The following is a 14880-nucleotide window of genomic DNA, read 5'->3' as shown; positions in this document are numbered from 1 at the left end:
TATTTCCTTGCTGATTAGGTTAACTCCAAAAGGTTTGAAATTCTTTATTAATAATTACTGAAATTCTTTGTTATAATTTCTAGTATTATATTTCTGGTAAAAAGTTATAAATTCCATTTTTATAATTCCTTTTAGATCGTCTCACAAGTTCTCGTATTCTTCCATTGTTGTTATTCGATGAAATATCGTTGCCCGTCTTACATAAAAATTATATCGTTACTTTTCGATTCTTTCTTTATTATAAAATCTCTAATAAGGGAAAATTTCAAGAAGACTAGCAGAGTGATGGAAGAATGACAATCAGAATCACAGTATTTATGAATTTCGTAAGAATAGGCAAACAAATAATAAGAACTGAGAATAATAATTTAATTTGTCCGAAAGCTCTGCATGTAGAGACATAACAGACATCGTTTCGAAGTTCCAAGAGAGACACTTCGTCCAAATTCTAAACCACAGATGTTTTTTTGAAGCGAGATAGAAAAGCGGGAAGAATACACTGACGATTGAACTCATGTGTCATACTTTCCTATATTTCTATACTAAATTTTTTGACAAGATAAGGTAACAAAATAAAACAACTTACGAAAAGACTTATATGCTACATTGTATACGTGTATACTACATTTTATAGGAATTTTCCAATAAAGCATCGTGGACATCTTAGACCGGTTTCACGCGAAGATACGTGTATGATAGATACTGAATATTCATGTACACCAATGGGAACATTCACACGATGATTCTCATTAAACGCAGTATCGCGATACTCATTTCGTGTATCCATCGTGTATCTTGACAACCATGTTTTTTTCCTATGAAGAAGTCAGGCGAAACATTGAAACAAATGGCGACATTCACACGATGAATTCGCGTTAGTATTATCCAATCCTCTTGACGGATTATGTGGTACGACCTAATAAATATTCATTCTCAAAATCATCTGTTGGAAGTCCTTACACACCATAAGGGGCAACACGATACATTTAGAATTATGAGACGGTAAGGACGAAGTTCTTTGTTTTTCCGTTTATGTTCTTTTTTATTCTCGTGGAACTTCAACTATTTCCTCGGCCTCTAAGAACAGTAATTTCCGTGTAGTGAGTCTCTTCCCCGCCGTGATTTCGATCTTATCTCTATCAATTATCGAAGATTATATACCCTTACGTCGATAAACATGAACAAGATAACTTACGCCTACATCCGGACAGCCTTTATGCTAATTCAATGTTTGATGTTGCAACAACTACCGTTCAAGAATTTTTCTAACGTTCGGACCCATTAAAATCGCGTAATACGATCGTTTCGGGCGACGCTGTAAACAAGCTTTAAAACCGGTACGTATTTTAAGTCATTTATTTTGGGAATCAAGGATATTCAACATAGAGATCCGCCCGTATTGAACAGTTTATGCATAATAATTTTGTAAAATATTATATGTGCAGATTGGAAGTACGCCTAATGATCAGAACATCATCATTCTACTTCAGCGGAGCTTATACATTAATAACATTCTTCATGTAAAAATTAGTACAATACTGTACTTTATAAGATACCGTATATACTACTTATGCGACTGACCAATTTTTTATTCTGAAACTTTATAGTTCAACGATATAATAATATTACATTTTGTCCGAAAAATTTTGATAACTGTCGCGTTCGTTGTAACTGTGTTCGTTGTATTTAATTCCTTGGAATAGAAAATATTTGCGGGTTGAAAATATGTATAATACGTAGATTTTTAAATTTTAAGAAACATTACTTAACATTTTAAGATTTTGAGAACGCTTAAGAAAAATGTAATTATATAATTGATAAAAGGGCGAACCTTTTGTTTCTTATCTTCTGTGAAAAAGAAAGTGGAAACTATTATAGAGAAAATGTAGAATTCTTATAATATATGAAGTTATCGAAGTACATGCTCTATTGTATTTGAAAATTATTTAACTTCATATAAATCAAGTTAAAAAAATTTGTCAAGTATAAAAGTTATTATTTCTGTTAAATTATTGAATTAATGTAACTAAATTTAGCTTACCTGCTTAAACACATCGATTTCATTTTGCTTCGACATATTACTGGGTTTTCTTGTCAGAAGATAATTTGCAGCTTCCTTGTTGTATTTGATATTTATAAATCTATCTACCGCATGACCCTGACTTGGAAACTTAAATGGATACTTTCTAGCAACTTGCGAAGTAGATTTTGCAGCACAGGGTTGACAATTTGAGGCAACTGATCTCGGAACATTTTTCTGAAAAAAAAAATACATAAGATAGTACGTATTAATATCGAGTAAATTAAAACTAATAAATTGCTTGAACTATATCAAATAAAATTTTATTTTTAATTTTTTAACTGATCTATATGATATACATTATTTTATGTTATCTATTGAAACTGGAAGTAATATAATTTAAACGATAAATTAACTTTAATTACTTTACAATTTACCTTATACTCTGATTAATAACAATAAAATTGTAAAGTAAGGGATATTCACAAAAACAATTAGTGACCAAAATATAGATATTCGAGAATATAATAGAAAATTCTAAATAATATTACAAATGAGATACATCCGTAGAATATAATATGATTCAATTCATATTTTCAATCTTATAATACTATCTATCAATAATTCTAATTGAATTTTCTTAATGTCTTATTATTAGAACGAAAAATACAATGTAAAACTATAAAATAAATTTTTTTAAAATAAACCTTAAACGCTCTTTGAAAATATTATTTAAATATTAAAATTTATCTATCGTTATATTGCTGTTAAATTCCTTATTCTATATCTTTTCACAGATTCTTCAAATAAGAAGAGAACAAATTAAGTCACACGTAAAATTCAACATTGTATTTATCATTGTACGAAGATAAAGGACTTTTGGCAAAATAATTTGAGCTACTAGCATTATGTACGTCTAGTGGAGTGAAGTACGAAGGGATAATATTTATATCGAGCAGGCCTTATACCCCCAGCGAACATCTGGTTTCGAACGAATGACAAATAGAACTGGGTCTTGAACCTGATCTTGTCTACTGGATTTTCAGCCACGTACGAACAGGTTTGAATTTCTTATTCTTTCTAATCGATTTCTTAATGTTTGTGTTGGACTTCGATTTTTCCTCATTGTGAAATGTAAAATCTAAACTTCTTTTCTTCAATCTCTTTCATCGTTCATTAGAATTTATTAAAATTTGTTAAAAACAGCTCGTTCGGGCGCGATCGCAGATCCAATATTTTTGACAAGAGGAGAATTTTGAAATTTATGCGTTCGGGGCCGAAAATCGCGATATACCAAACATCATTACGTGATAAAAATCATGACAAAGCTTAATGAAATATGAAGACCATAATTTATGCACAAAGTTATACTTCCAAAGGATTGGGTGTGTGTTTGTTAGGCTCTGTGCATGATGTTCTGGACTTATCGCGAGAAATTCCTATAAATATACTGGCTCTTCTTCTGCTGCACGAACGGCCACAAGCAACGCGCTTCTGCCTTGGATTTCCGGGACGATACTTTAAACGGGAAAGCAGAAAGGTGGCATCCTAATTCCGAGTTACGACGGCGTTCCCTCGAGGCCGTTCTCTCGGCCGTAACGGTGAACGATCGTCCATTTAAATCGTCTGTATCGCGATTTATTGCTCCTCGCTTCTGGTTCTACGTCATGCGGTTTTCTTTCGAGGATGTTACTGTAATTGGTTATACGCTGGCATTTCTTTGCTTTCCTTCCTGCCACCCTTTCTTTCTCTTTGTTGGCAAGTCTGCGAAATTGATTCGAGGAGTTGGAATGATCAAAGATGCGAGTGTCGAAGAAAGAAGAAAGGTAACATATATGTGCCATGTGAGATACGGTGGAAAGAGTCGTAAGTGCTAGAATGATATATTTTGGCTTTTAGAAGCATCGCGAGGTAGAGATATGCTCGTATCCATAAGTATCAAGACACTTGCAGAAAGTGAAGTTATCCTCGAGAATGATTAAGAAACTATTTGTACAGTATTATCTGGTTTGAAATTTAATGTAAAAATAGGCAGATGGCTATTTTAAAAATTAGAGATGGCTGAATTTTAAACGAAGAATGTTTAGGATTATAATAGAAAAATCTTATCTTTATACATATATTATAATAACATTGAATTTCTTCATATTTATGTCATTTATGTCTCTCGATAGCTGCTTTAACTAATTCTGGCAATTGTGTTAATTTTGTTACTCCGAGTTCGTTTGTATAAAATTTAGATTAGGGCATTATGGGGATGTACACGTAAAGAGTTTTAATACATTATGTTTCTCTTATAACTCGCAGAAAGAGTTCTTATAAATCCAAACAAAAGGTGTCCCAGTACTTATGAACGGAAATGTATGATCATAAGTGCTAATTAATCTGTGGTTGAGAAAAATGAAAGTTTTCAGTCGAAGTAAATAAATTTAGCTAACACAATACACTTTTTTGCCATTTATTCTTATTAAGTCTGTAAAGATTGGAGGTGTGCAGTGTTCAAGTGATAAACTATATCATATAAGTGATATAAGTTTTTTCTTTTTATTAGAAAGCTTTGCTTCTGACACTTACATTGTTTATCATTTAAATTCCTCGATATTGTGAGGTCAAAAATGTTCATAATAAATGTTTTATAACGCGCGATAACATTTATAATTTTTACAATTTTTCAATATATACAAATTTTAGAAACGTATTTGAATGCACATAGTATAGCCAGAGGCAATAAGAAAGAAAGCTTGTAGTCTCTATTTCTATGGTCAGACATCAAAGCTAACAGAGAATCGAGTTTTACTAAACTGGTTTAAGGCTATACCCCATTTATACTATATGAATAGGCTTCGCGTAATTTTTGAACTCAAAGGGGGAGTTGGCCCGACACAATTCACATTTCTAAAGATTATTACGACAAGGAAACTACATCGTTCCTGTAATAAATTCTACATCAATTGCTCTTTGTCTTTGACGATGCAAGAAATTTTTCCATCTTAAAACTAGAAAAGGATAAAAAATTGTAGAAATTATTAACACCAGTTAGAGTTTTGCTTTCAAAACTATTGAAATGGCTAGTTTATAGTAGAATATAACTTAATGGCTATTACATCGTCAAATTGAAGCTTCAGTAAAACGACATTACGCAAGCATCAACCAAATAGTAATAACTAAACCAACCGCTATTGAAATCAATGAAAACTAATATTTTCCTAATTCATATTATTGTTTCTTAACGAGTCCACGCACAGGTCTTTACAACCAACCATTCCATGAAATCAAATTGTGAATTACTATCCAAAGCGCTAAAAATCATGTACACGTGTATGTATCAGGTTGTTCCAAAAGTTTAATTTTATAGGGAAATAATAGATTCACAATATTTTTTGTTTTATATTATATTATTGAATTATATATGATCCATTTTGTTTCAATAGAACAAATAATGAATTAAATATGAAACACGCTATAGCATTGGAATAGTATTTAGCCATAGCATACAAGGTGTCCAGTAACTGATGACATTATCGAGTAAGCAATGGATGATTGCTCATAAAAAAGTAAGTGGAAGAAATAAGACAAAGTTATCACACATGAGGCTTTGTTTTCAAGAGAAACGATTTTGAAAATCTACTGGGTATGTATATGCGTATGTGTGTGACTAAGTCCAAGTTCTGATTCTGCACTTTTCGATTCTGAACTTCTGTTTTTGTTCATATTTGAATTAATAAACAAGGCCAATATCAATACTTTTATCCTACTTTCTGTCGATTTGTACTACTAGTCTATTTTATTGAATTCGATTCAAACAATTTCATCGATCATAAGATTAAGTATCGCTTCTTAAAATTAATTTCAGCGATGTAGAAACAGTTCAAAATGTCAAGCATAATATTCCACACGCAGTTATGCCCTTTAAATTAAATAATTATTACACAGTCCTCATAATTGGTCGAAAACAAGAATATTGATTAATTTCAATTCTTCGCCGTTCTACTGCTAAAATATTAATATATCTGTTAGTGTATATTAGTCTTTCCATCTAAAATACACTGTTGACTTAGTAAATAACATAAAGAGAAATTTATCAAGTTGAAATTTAGAATGAATAGCAGATGATCGAAATCGTTCTTCTTGAAACCGAAGCCTCGTGTGCAGAAACTTCATTCTACATTTTCATCATACCTCTGCGCGAGTAATCATATCCTGGTCGGCAGTAACGCCGTTTATGGTTACCGGACACCTTGTATATTCGTTCTTATCGACGTCGGGGCAGGCTGAATAAAATAAAGTTGTCGTCGCTGAGTGTATTTTCCGCTCGTGAGTGCCCCGCGGCGCTAAACACGCGATATGGCGTTAAGGTAGCAAAGGGACCTGGCCCCGGCGTAGGCACCGGCCCATTAAATGTTGTACGCCCGGTAATTTATGGGGTGCGAGAGAAGAAACGTAACCACCATCTCTCTGTCTGGATGGTGTACAGTGTACATAATGCGAACCGGCGCGTCGCATAGGAGACGTCCTCGTGTCCCTCCCTGCAACCCCGTCACCGAGTCTCGCGCATTTGCATAAAGCTGGACGGGACCACGATGACCGGGAGGTAAGGCCGCTCGGAGATTAAACGTTCGAGATTTCGTCGGTCGTGTTTCTTGCACGCTACTCACGCGGAAAATCCGCCGGGATTCCAGCTTATCCGTTTAAGACGAGACCCCGTCGCGTGGAAACTGTGGATCGAATTTTATGGACCGAGGTGATGATTGCCAATGATACCCGTGGGAGCAGATTCAAAAAATACATGGGCTGAAATCACTGTAGGCAGGTGGAGGATTTTTGTAGGTTAGAAGGGTGGGAATTTTAGTTAGTTTTATGTATTTTGTTAATGTATTATGAATTATGTATAGCGTATTATGTTAGACTATAGTAGAACTCTGTTTATGTGAACTCTGTTTAAACGAATTCTTATTGATCGAAATTACTTATCTGAATTATTATATGAACCAAATATGTTACCAGAGACTGGAGAAAATTAGTGAACTCGTATTACATGAACTTCAATTACATAAACTGTTCGTCTCCTGTCAGATTCACATACGATATAGTCTATGGGAAATCATATAGGGACACTTGGTTAATTTTAAGAAGATATATTTTTATTACGAAAATGATCATATCTTTGTAAGCATCATACGAATGTATAGAATTAATAATTGAATTTTATGATGGGATTAAATTGACTTTTAAAAAGCGATAAGCAATAACACGGTTAGTAGGAATACACATAAACGACATATTATTAGAAACGCTACAAATTCAAAAACTATTACGTAAATCGTGAAGGAAACATTTTTTCATTGCTAAATAATATTCTATTAATATTATACAAAGTGTCAACGTGAATATACAATAAAATTAAAAAATCAATGAAAATTAATAGACGATTAACGAAGATATTTTACGATTTTATCTTAGAACTTTATTCATTTTTGTAATACTTGTTTCTCTCTCTGCCTGTTTTAATTATATTCCAGTCGAAAAATTGTTCATATCATCAGGTCAACGTGCATTCTCATATACTTACACCAGAATCCTCGGTTCATTCTCACGAAGGCTAGAAAAAAATCAAACAGGAAAGCTTCGAGGAAAAGATCGTCAAGGAACCAAGTCCCACGGGGGTCCAGAGGCGTATCACGAATTTCTTGCCGCTGTCTTTGATGACGTGACATTCGAAGCCAATAAATTCAGCGGTCTAGCGTCTGATTTGCATGAAGCTAAACCTTAAAAACTTCAAACAGCTGTCTTGACGTTGCGTAGTAGGAAATCGCGGAAGATTTTCCCATAGGTACCGAAAATGTAGAGGACCCCCAGCGAAGAGCAGCGAGCTCCGTCGAAATGTTGTTCAGCTGCCGCGAACCTGTCTGACCAATATTTTCTAGACGGGTCTCTTGTTGCAAGGTGCTAAAGGGTTGATCCCGGTTGTGCAGAGGATACAGGGGAGGTTAAGATCTTCCCGAATATTTCTGGATTTCAGCAATGTTTCCTTTTAACTAATCGCTTTCAGTCACATCGGCCGCCACAATAGGTTTATTAGTAGATCGATTAAAACTACAGATAGACTTTTATCGTTTTTGGAACATACTAGCCTTGTTTATGCAAATGAATATAATTAAAGAAAAGATGTGGGCATCCTAATAGTTGTTGTATGTAATGAATGGATTGTGGAAGTTTGCCATATAATATGGAACAATTCCAGAGATGCTCATAGAAGTATAAATTTGCATAAACTTCGTTTGCAGCTTAGTAATAAATAGATGAAAAATTACATAAATATGTTCGGTTGCCAGATAGAAATATTATGTTTCAGTGAACTACATCTTCCGCTTGAGATCGTAATTTTCCATGGACAGAATAATTTATAATATGATGATCGTAAAGACATGAATAAATTGGACAGTAATTACGTAAGGCTCAACTATAATTTGAAATATCAAAAAACGATATAAAGAACAAGATCAAATATTCCTTCCTAAACATCCACCGAAACACAGCCATTCAAATTTTGACTCGGAACACTGACCCAAAGACTACTTGCAAGAACAAGGCAAAGGACCTTCGAAACTCGGTCAACGTAGCTGAAGGAGCTCCTCTTGCAAATCTAACTCTACCTCGCAGCCATAGAAATTACTGTCCAATATTTCTTCGCATTTTTCTACGTCCATTTCAGACGATACTTTGTCCTCTTCAACAGCTCTTTCTTCCCACGGTGGCGCGTTTCTATCAGCTCAAACCGGTCAGCAGATGACATCGTACACGCATACCGCGTCGCGACGCGTATGCGTCGCGTGTACGTACGTAGCCAGGCGCCTTGCCATCTCCGAGAAGCTTCGCCACAACACCTGCAGCTCGATATTTACCGGTGGATCAACTTCGCAGGGGGTCCTTCTTGAGAACGGAGTTGCAACACGACAACGAGGAACAATGACAGAACAAGGAATTAAGGGATAGGAAGAGCGACTCTTACAGAAGAGCTCGTGTCCCTCGTGAAATGTATACGTGGCGGAGAAATGAGCATCACGCGAGACTATCTGTTCTTCAGGTTCATCCTTTCTTTGCTTCGTGCGTTGAGTCTTTCGAGCGTGGAAAAGAGTTGATATTATCCTTATCTTAATCGTTTCACTTTCGTGCATTGCGTATTAAAAATGTTGAGTTTGTAATTGCTTATATATAGGAAGAACAAATGAAAGGTAAGTTATATATTTTTTGTTTTATAGTAGAGCAATCTTCAAATCTGAGATACTATTTAAACAAAATTCTATTTGATTTTTGGATTAGATATTAATTCTACCGCAGCCTTGGATATTTCGAAACTATAGACTGTCATAATATCAATTACTTTTTACAACCCTTTGTAGATATATTTTTAGAAAATTTATAATATATAATACATCTACGTATTTCAACGGGCAACGGTGTACTTCGAAAATTAATTATGTGAAAAAGCTCTTAAAAAAAGATAAAGATACGCATCGAATTATGCTAATTATAGTTGAAACGTAATAGTAAAAAAAGCATAATATATTTTTAGAAATGCTTAACAAATATTCTGAAAAATATGCTATCTACGTACTATCTTATCGAGATGCAATTTAATTTCTTCCGCATCTTTCATTACTTGCAGCTTCTGCGTTAATGTAACATCAGCAACGGACTAGACACTTCCGTGAAGCGCATACAATGTAACAAAAGCATTAATTGAACCGTGATACGTTATTATATCATCGATATCTTTTTAAGACGTCCTAGAAATCGTTTATTATGTAGCGTTTTCTCTATAGCAAATGTAAATCTTTTTGCATCTTGCAAAAACAGCAGCTTCGCCTTTATGCTCTCAAAATTCAAGTACCTGAATAGCCGAGAAAGAATCGAGAATTCCGAGAAAATTCTTTCCACGGTTCCGCAAATCGGCCGAATGCGATCCGTTTAATGTCAGCTTTGATCTGGTTGTCAGAAAGTGGCCTGTTGAATACTTATGAATAATTCAACCGCGGGCGGTATCGGCGTACGCACGGGAAACAAATTAATGGCATGAACATGTAGCATCGTGCACGTTGTACTCTTCATTCCGTAACGTCAAACGTTCTGCATATGCATCGACGTTACGATGCGCAGGTGCAATTGCACACGCGAGCCAGAAATCTCCGATCTGAATATCAAAGATGCCGACGCATCGTAATCTTCAACCTCCCATGAACGTTTTTATTCGGATTACGAAAAAAACAAAAAGAAAAAAAAAAAAAGAAAAAAAGAAAAAAAATGAAAAAGATTCAACCAAGTATATAATTGTACATCGCTACACTGTCAACGTGTATGTCAATGATTTTTTTCTTTTGTTTTTCGTTTGGTAATCGCGATGTCCTTTTTAACGATGTTTTCATTGGAACACTTCTCTAGCAATTAACCGCTTATCAAAAGTAAAAGATATCGAATAAGTTTATGTTCTGTTTTATTTGTCATGTAGCTTCTATACGCTCGGTTAAATAGTTCTTTTTCTATTTTGTTACTGGAAGCTTGAAGCGTAATTATCCAACGATGAGTTTTCAGTTTTCGTGATTGAATGGGGACAGGGCAATTGGAAAGTATTTTCTTGCTTCTGATAATGTAATTTAATTTTAAGTTTCTTTTATTCTGTCTCTATAATTTATAATTATAGCAAGTTGTATATTTAATTTCATACTATATAAAATGAATAGAAAATGAATTTAAATTTCCATTTGATGAAGAATAGTATCTTGAATGCGACACGACAGCTGCGGTTGCTCATGAAAATATTCAATCATCTGTAGACAGCTTTCATGGATATTCTCTATATTACCAAGCATCGTCTCTCATAAGTGGGATCATTTTTAACATCTATTGTTATACTTCGGATGGTTGTTTACGCTGTATAATGTTGCTTTATGTTTCTATCAAATATATTTCTATTATTTCTATTAAACATACGTTTACAGTAAACATCACCTAACGACAAATATCTTTAGTCTTCGAGAAACAACCAATTAATCCGCAATTGCACAATCTCATAGAAGCATGAAATATTACCGAAAATTTGATTAATGATGACAGAAGCGAAAACTGTCGTGGCTACATCGTCGACGTCGAAACAAGAACAAGTAGATGTTTGCAGAGGCGCCATTAATCGCAGAGTACGTGCGCGGGAAATCAGTAGAAAAATCCACGTACACAAAGCCGTACGCATTAGCAACGTGTTCGCGGGAACAGGTTGTTCCGCTGGCGATTCAGAATCTCGCGGCGTAATACAGATATTGAGTTCACGCGTAGCGGGTGCGGATAGAAAAAACGGATAGAAAGAAACGCTGGCTAATGAATTAGTGCTGTCGGTATCGCAACGGGTCGTGCCTACGTGCGACAAATTATGCTGATCGTATCGTAAAATTCTATGGAAACAGCTAAATGCTTATTAGAGCCACATACGCTGCCGTAGATACAATATATCACCAAGTGAACCGTGACGACATTTATGTTTTCATACTTCTAGCGATCAAAGTCATCATTTTTACGGTTTTACGTTGGCATTCTTGTGGCAATTGGGTCAACGGACAGTGAAACAAAGTGTCGCCTACTTTGTGGCCCCGCTGTATAGCCGAGCACGTGGGTCAATTAACGTGTCCATGCTAATTACACGGTCAACGATTTTAACGAGATCCAGTCTTGTTGAATTGCCGATCGAAGATAATACAGCGAACGATCAAACGCTGCAGGATATAAAATTGAGGTGGTCCTGTGATTCGTGATATAAGATATTTACGAATAAGAGTTATTTAGATTTATTAATCGATGAAGATCGATTTGGTACGGTTCGACGAACCGTTGGTTTTCTGATTGGTATTGATTCGAGGTATTCGAGTATTAAATTAAATTCTTAAAAATTTGATGTATCGAAAGGTTAGTTGGATAATAATTTCAAAGTTTCTAAGCGAGTCAGTATTTTTATATGGGTTTAGCACCTATATATTGTTATACTTATGTGCTATGTTACTTTATACTCTATTGAGTTTTACTCTATTGAGTGCTCATATACTCGATACTGCTGTTTTATACTAAATATAAGTTGTATCAAACGACGATCTTATTGAAATTACATTTTTACATGTAAGCATAGTATATGAGGGATTTAATTAAATTTCTGTGTATAAACTAGTATCTTCACTTATCCATACAACGTGTCTGACTTGTCGAAATAATCAATTTAATACATCGATTCTCTTGCTCAAATATGTTTCTTCTTTTTCCTAACATTTTTCTTTATTTCCCTATGAAACAAAGCATAAAATATAACAAAAGAATTTCTTATTTACTTACGACCATCTCTAACTTCCTGCCAGCAGGCCAACACCTGTTGAACCTTACCCTAAACACCAACACACCTATTATACCAACATATTTAAACAGCTATTTCTAACGCCAATATGTACAGTGTTATTTCAAACCCATCACGAAATCATGTAAAATCCTCGACAATTTCCCCAAGAAGTCGATCACGAAACTCTCCTAACAAGTATTTTTTGGATTTTTATTTTTCACGGTCGTTGAACGACATATTAGTGATCCTTGAAGTGACATATAGAGCAGAGGAGAAACGAGATTTCTTGTTCAAATTTGCCTCGATGTTTAGATGATATATTTGTGGATTTTCAAACTCCGATCGTGTTTTTATCAGTACGTTAGTAGGGCAAGCTAACGGCAGATGGGAAACGCGACATTTTTTTTTCAAGTCTGCCCGCAGAAAGTGAACTGGAATGCTCGCGAAACCTTGAAACGAAACACAAATAAAGTTAATGGTGGTAATTAGTTAAAATAAAACTACTAGCAATAAAAACGCGATTGAAACCCGAAGAATCAGAAACATGTCAAGTATTTTCTACTCGAAGCTCGATGCCTGTAACAATCCGGTCTGTCGGGCGTAGAACATAGTATGTGCGTGCGATGCAATACAAGCAACAGGATCGATCTCCCTCCACTTTCGACACCCGTTACAACCGAGACATTAGATCGTACGTTAGACACGGCGATTGGCTCCCGTCGGACGCGAAGAGGTTGGGCCCAGGTGGGCCATCAGGTTCGCAGGGGGGATCCAGGATGCGATTGGCAGCAGGAAAAGCAACGGAAGAAGGGGGCAAGCTATCTTGGCAGGCTTACTACGATCGTCGTACTGCATCGGCTGGTTCAACGAAAGAGGAGGATTGCTACTACGCCGTGCCACATGTTCGAACGGGGAGAGATCTCGCGTACAGATACGGTGGAACGGTAGGCAACGCGAGAACTCGCGATATTCCAGTCACCGCTGCACCGGCTGCAAGTTTGTCAAATTCGAATCGATCCGTGAGAGATTCAACGAAGATAGGAGGATGACTTTCGAGTGACCGGGCGGCACCAGTACTAGCTGTAGATTAATGTTTTACAAACGAAGATCTGCGAGACTGATACGTCAGAAAGACGAAGGGGCAGGATTCTGTAGGGGCTGATAAAACGAAAATGCGATGATTGCAAATCGCGGTAAGCTCGTACCGGCTGATTATCTATATAAGACACGTCAAATGTAGCGTACATAAAAGCGGCAAGACAGGTATCGATAAGAAAGAAGGATACGTTGCAACTAAAATCTCCGTTCAAGAATCGTTACAGGCGTCAATGCACTAGAACTAAAATGAATGAAACCCATGAGAAGCGTACAGTAACTCGAATTGAAAATTGAATTTAAAAGTTTCTGTAAACTCTTCGATCAGTTATCGCGTCTTGTTAGATAGATCATTTAACACATAGACAATCCATACATCACCGGATACATTTGAGACAAATATAGATGATAGGCGTGATTGTAATTACAAAGTACAGTTGATAAATATACTAATATGCTATGCTTTAATTTTATCATAAATCCATTTCGTATATAGATGACATTAGCGATCGAAGGGTTTGCAGAAATAAGGAAGTAGCTCCATTTTCCAGTAATTCTAGTAAACTGAGAAAAACCAGCTCCAAATCGATCAAAATCAAATTGGAATGAAATCGTTTGTTCGTCGCATCTTCCTTGAGTCATAGCAAACCTACGTATTTTTAAAGAAACATTATATCCAATTAACGCCAAATACCACTGACGAGATTGTAGAAGAGAAACACGCGCAAGGAAAAGCGAGTTCGATCTCTGAGTCACCCTCGCGGGCACCTAAAAGCTTCGATGGTTCGATTCGGCGCGTTCGGTCCCCTGACCACAGCCAACTCGAGGTTCTCGCGAAAGAAGAGATTCGTCAGCGAGCACAAGGGGGCAACGCGTTCGAAAGGGGGGCGATCTCGACGAGTGACGTGGGGAGGGGGTTGCGAGAGTAGCAGCCAGCGAGCAAGGAGGCTGGTGAAGGCAGAGGAGGGAGCCAGAGGAGGGGATCGAGGGGCAACGCGAGGAGTGAGCAACCACGCACGGCATCCTTCCTTCGGAGCCAAGTGAAGCGGCCGAACTGGTCCTGAAACACGGTGCAGTGCTCGAGCGGATCGTGGCGTGTCGGGTCCCCAGTTCCGGGGCCCGGCGTCTGCAGCCCTCAGTCGTTCGCCGATGCCCCGACGAGGAGGAGCACCGAGTTGTCCTAGGGCAAGGTCATCCCTCGGATGAGCCTCCCTGTGAATCTCCGACCGATTCGAACTTCCCAGTTCGCGCGTGCCATCCGCGACCCTCCTTATCTCGTGCTTCTCGACGTTCGTGTAACATTTTCACGGATGTTCGCGTCGCGTTCGTCGGGGTCGTGTTTCAGGCTCGTCGAACCTCGAGTTTGAAATCTCGTTTCGATCGAAGGATTTCCTCG

The 14880-nt window shown here is 36.6% G+C and overlaps 1 protein-coding gene across 3 annotated transcripts in view; it reads right to left on the bottom strand.

Moving 5' to 3' along the window:
• Window positions 1-14880, bottom strand: part of LOC139998191 (uncharacterized) — a 440340-nt gene that overhangs the window by 196134 nt on the left and 229326 nt on the right. For all 3 annotated transcript variants that reach the window (XR_011803208.1, XM_072022546.1, XM_072022545.1), the window contains exon 2: window positions 2042-2257. Coding sequence is in view for 2 of the 3 variants with exons in the window: in XM_072022546.1 (XP_071878647.1) it covers window positions 2042-2257 (216 nt within the window). In the remaining variant the exon portion in view is untranslated. The remainder of the gene's footprint in view (window positions 1-2041; window positions 2258-14880) is intronic.

Source organism: Bombus fervidus, chromosome 2 (genome assembly GCF_041682495.2).
Source record: "Bombus fervidus isolate BK054 chromosome 2, iyBomFerv1, whole genome shotgun sequence".
In the NCBI taxonomy this organism is placed as follows: Eukaryota; Metazoa; Arthropoda; class Insecta; order Hymenoptera; family Apidae; genus Bombus; species Bombus fervidus.
This window is presented reverse-complemented; position numbering and strand designations above follow the sequence as displayed.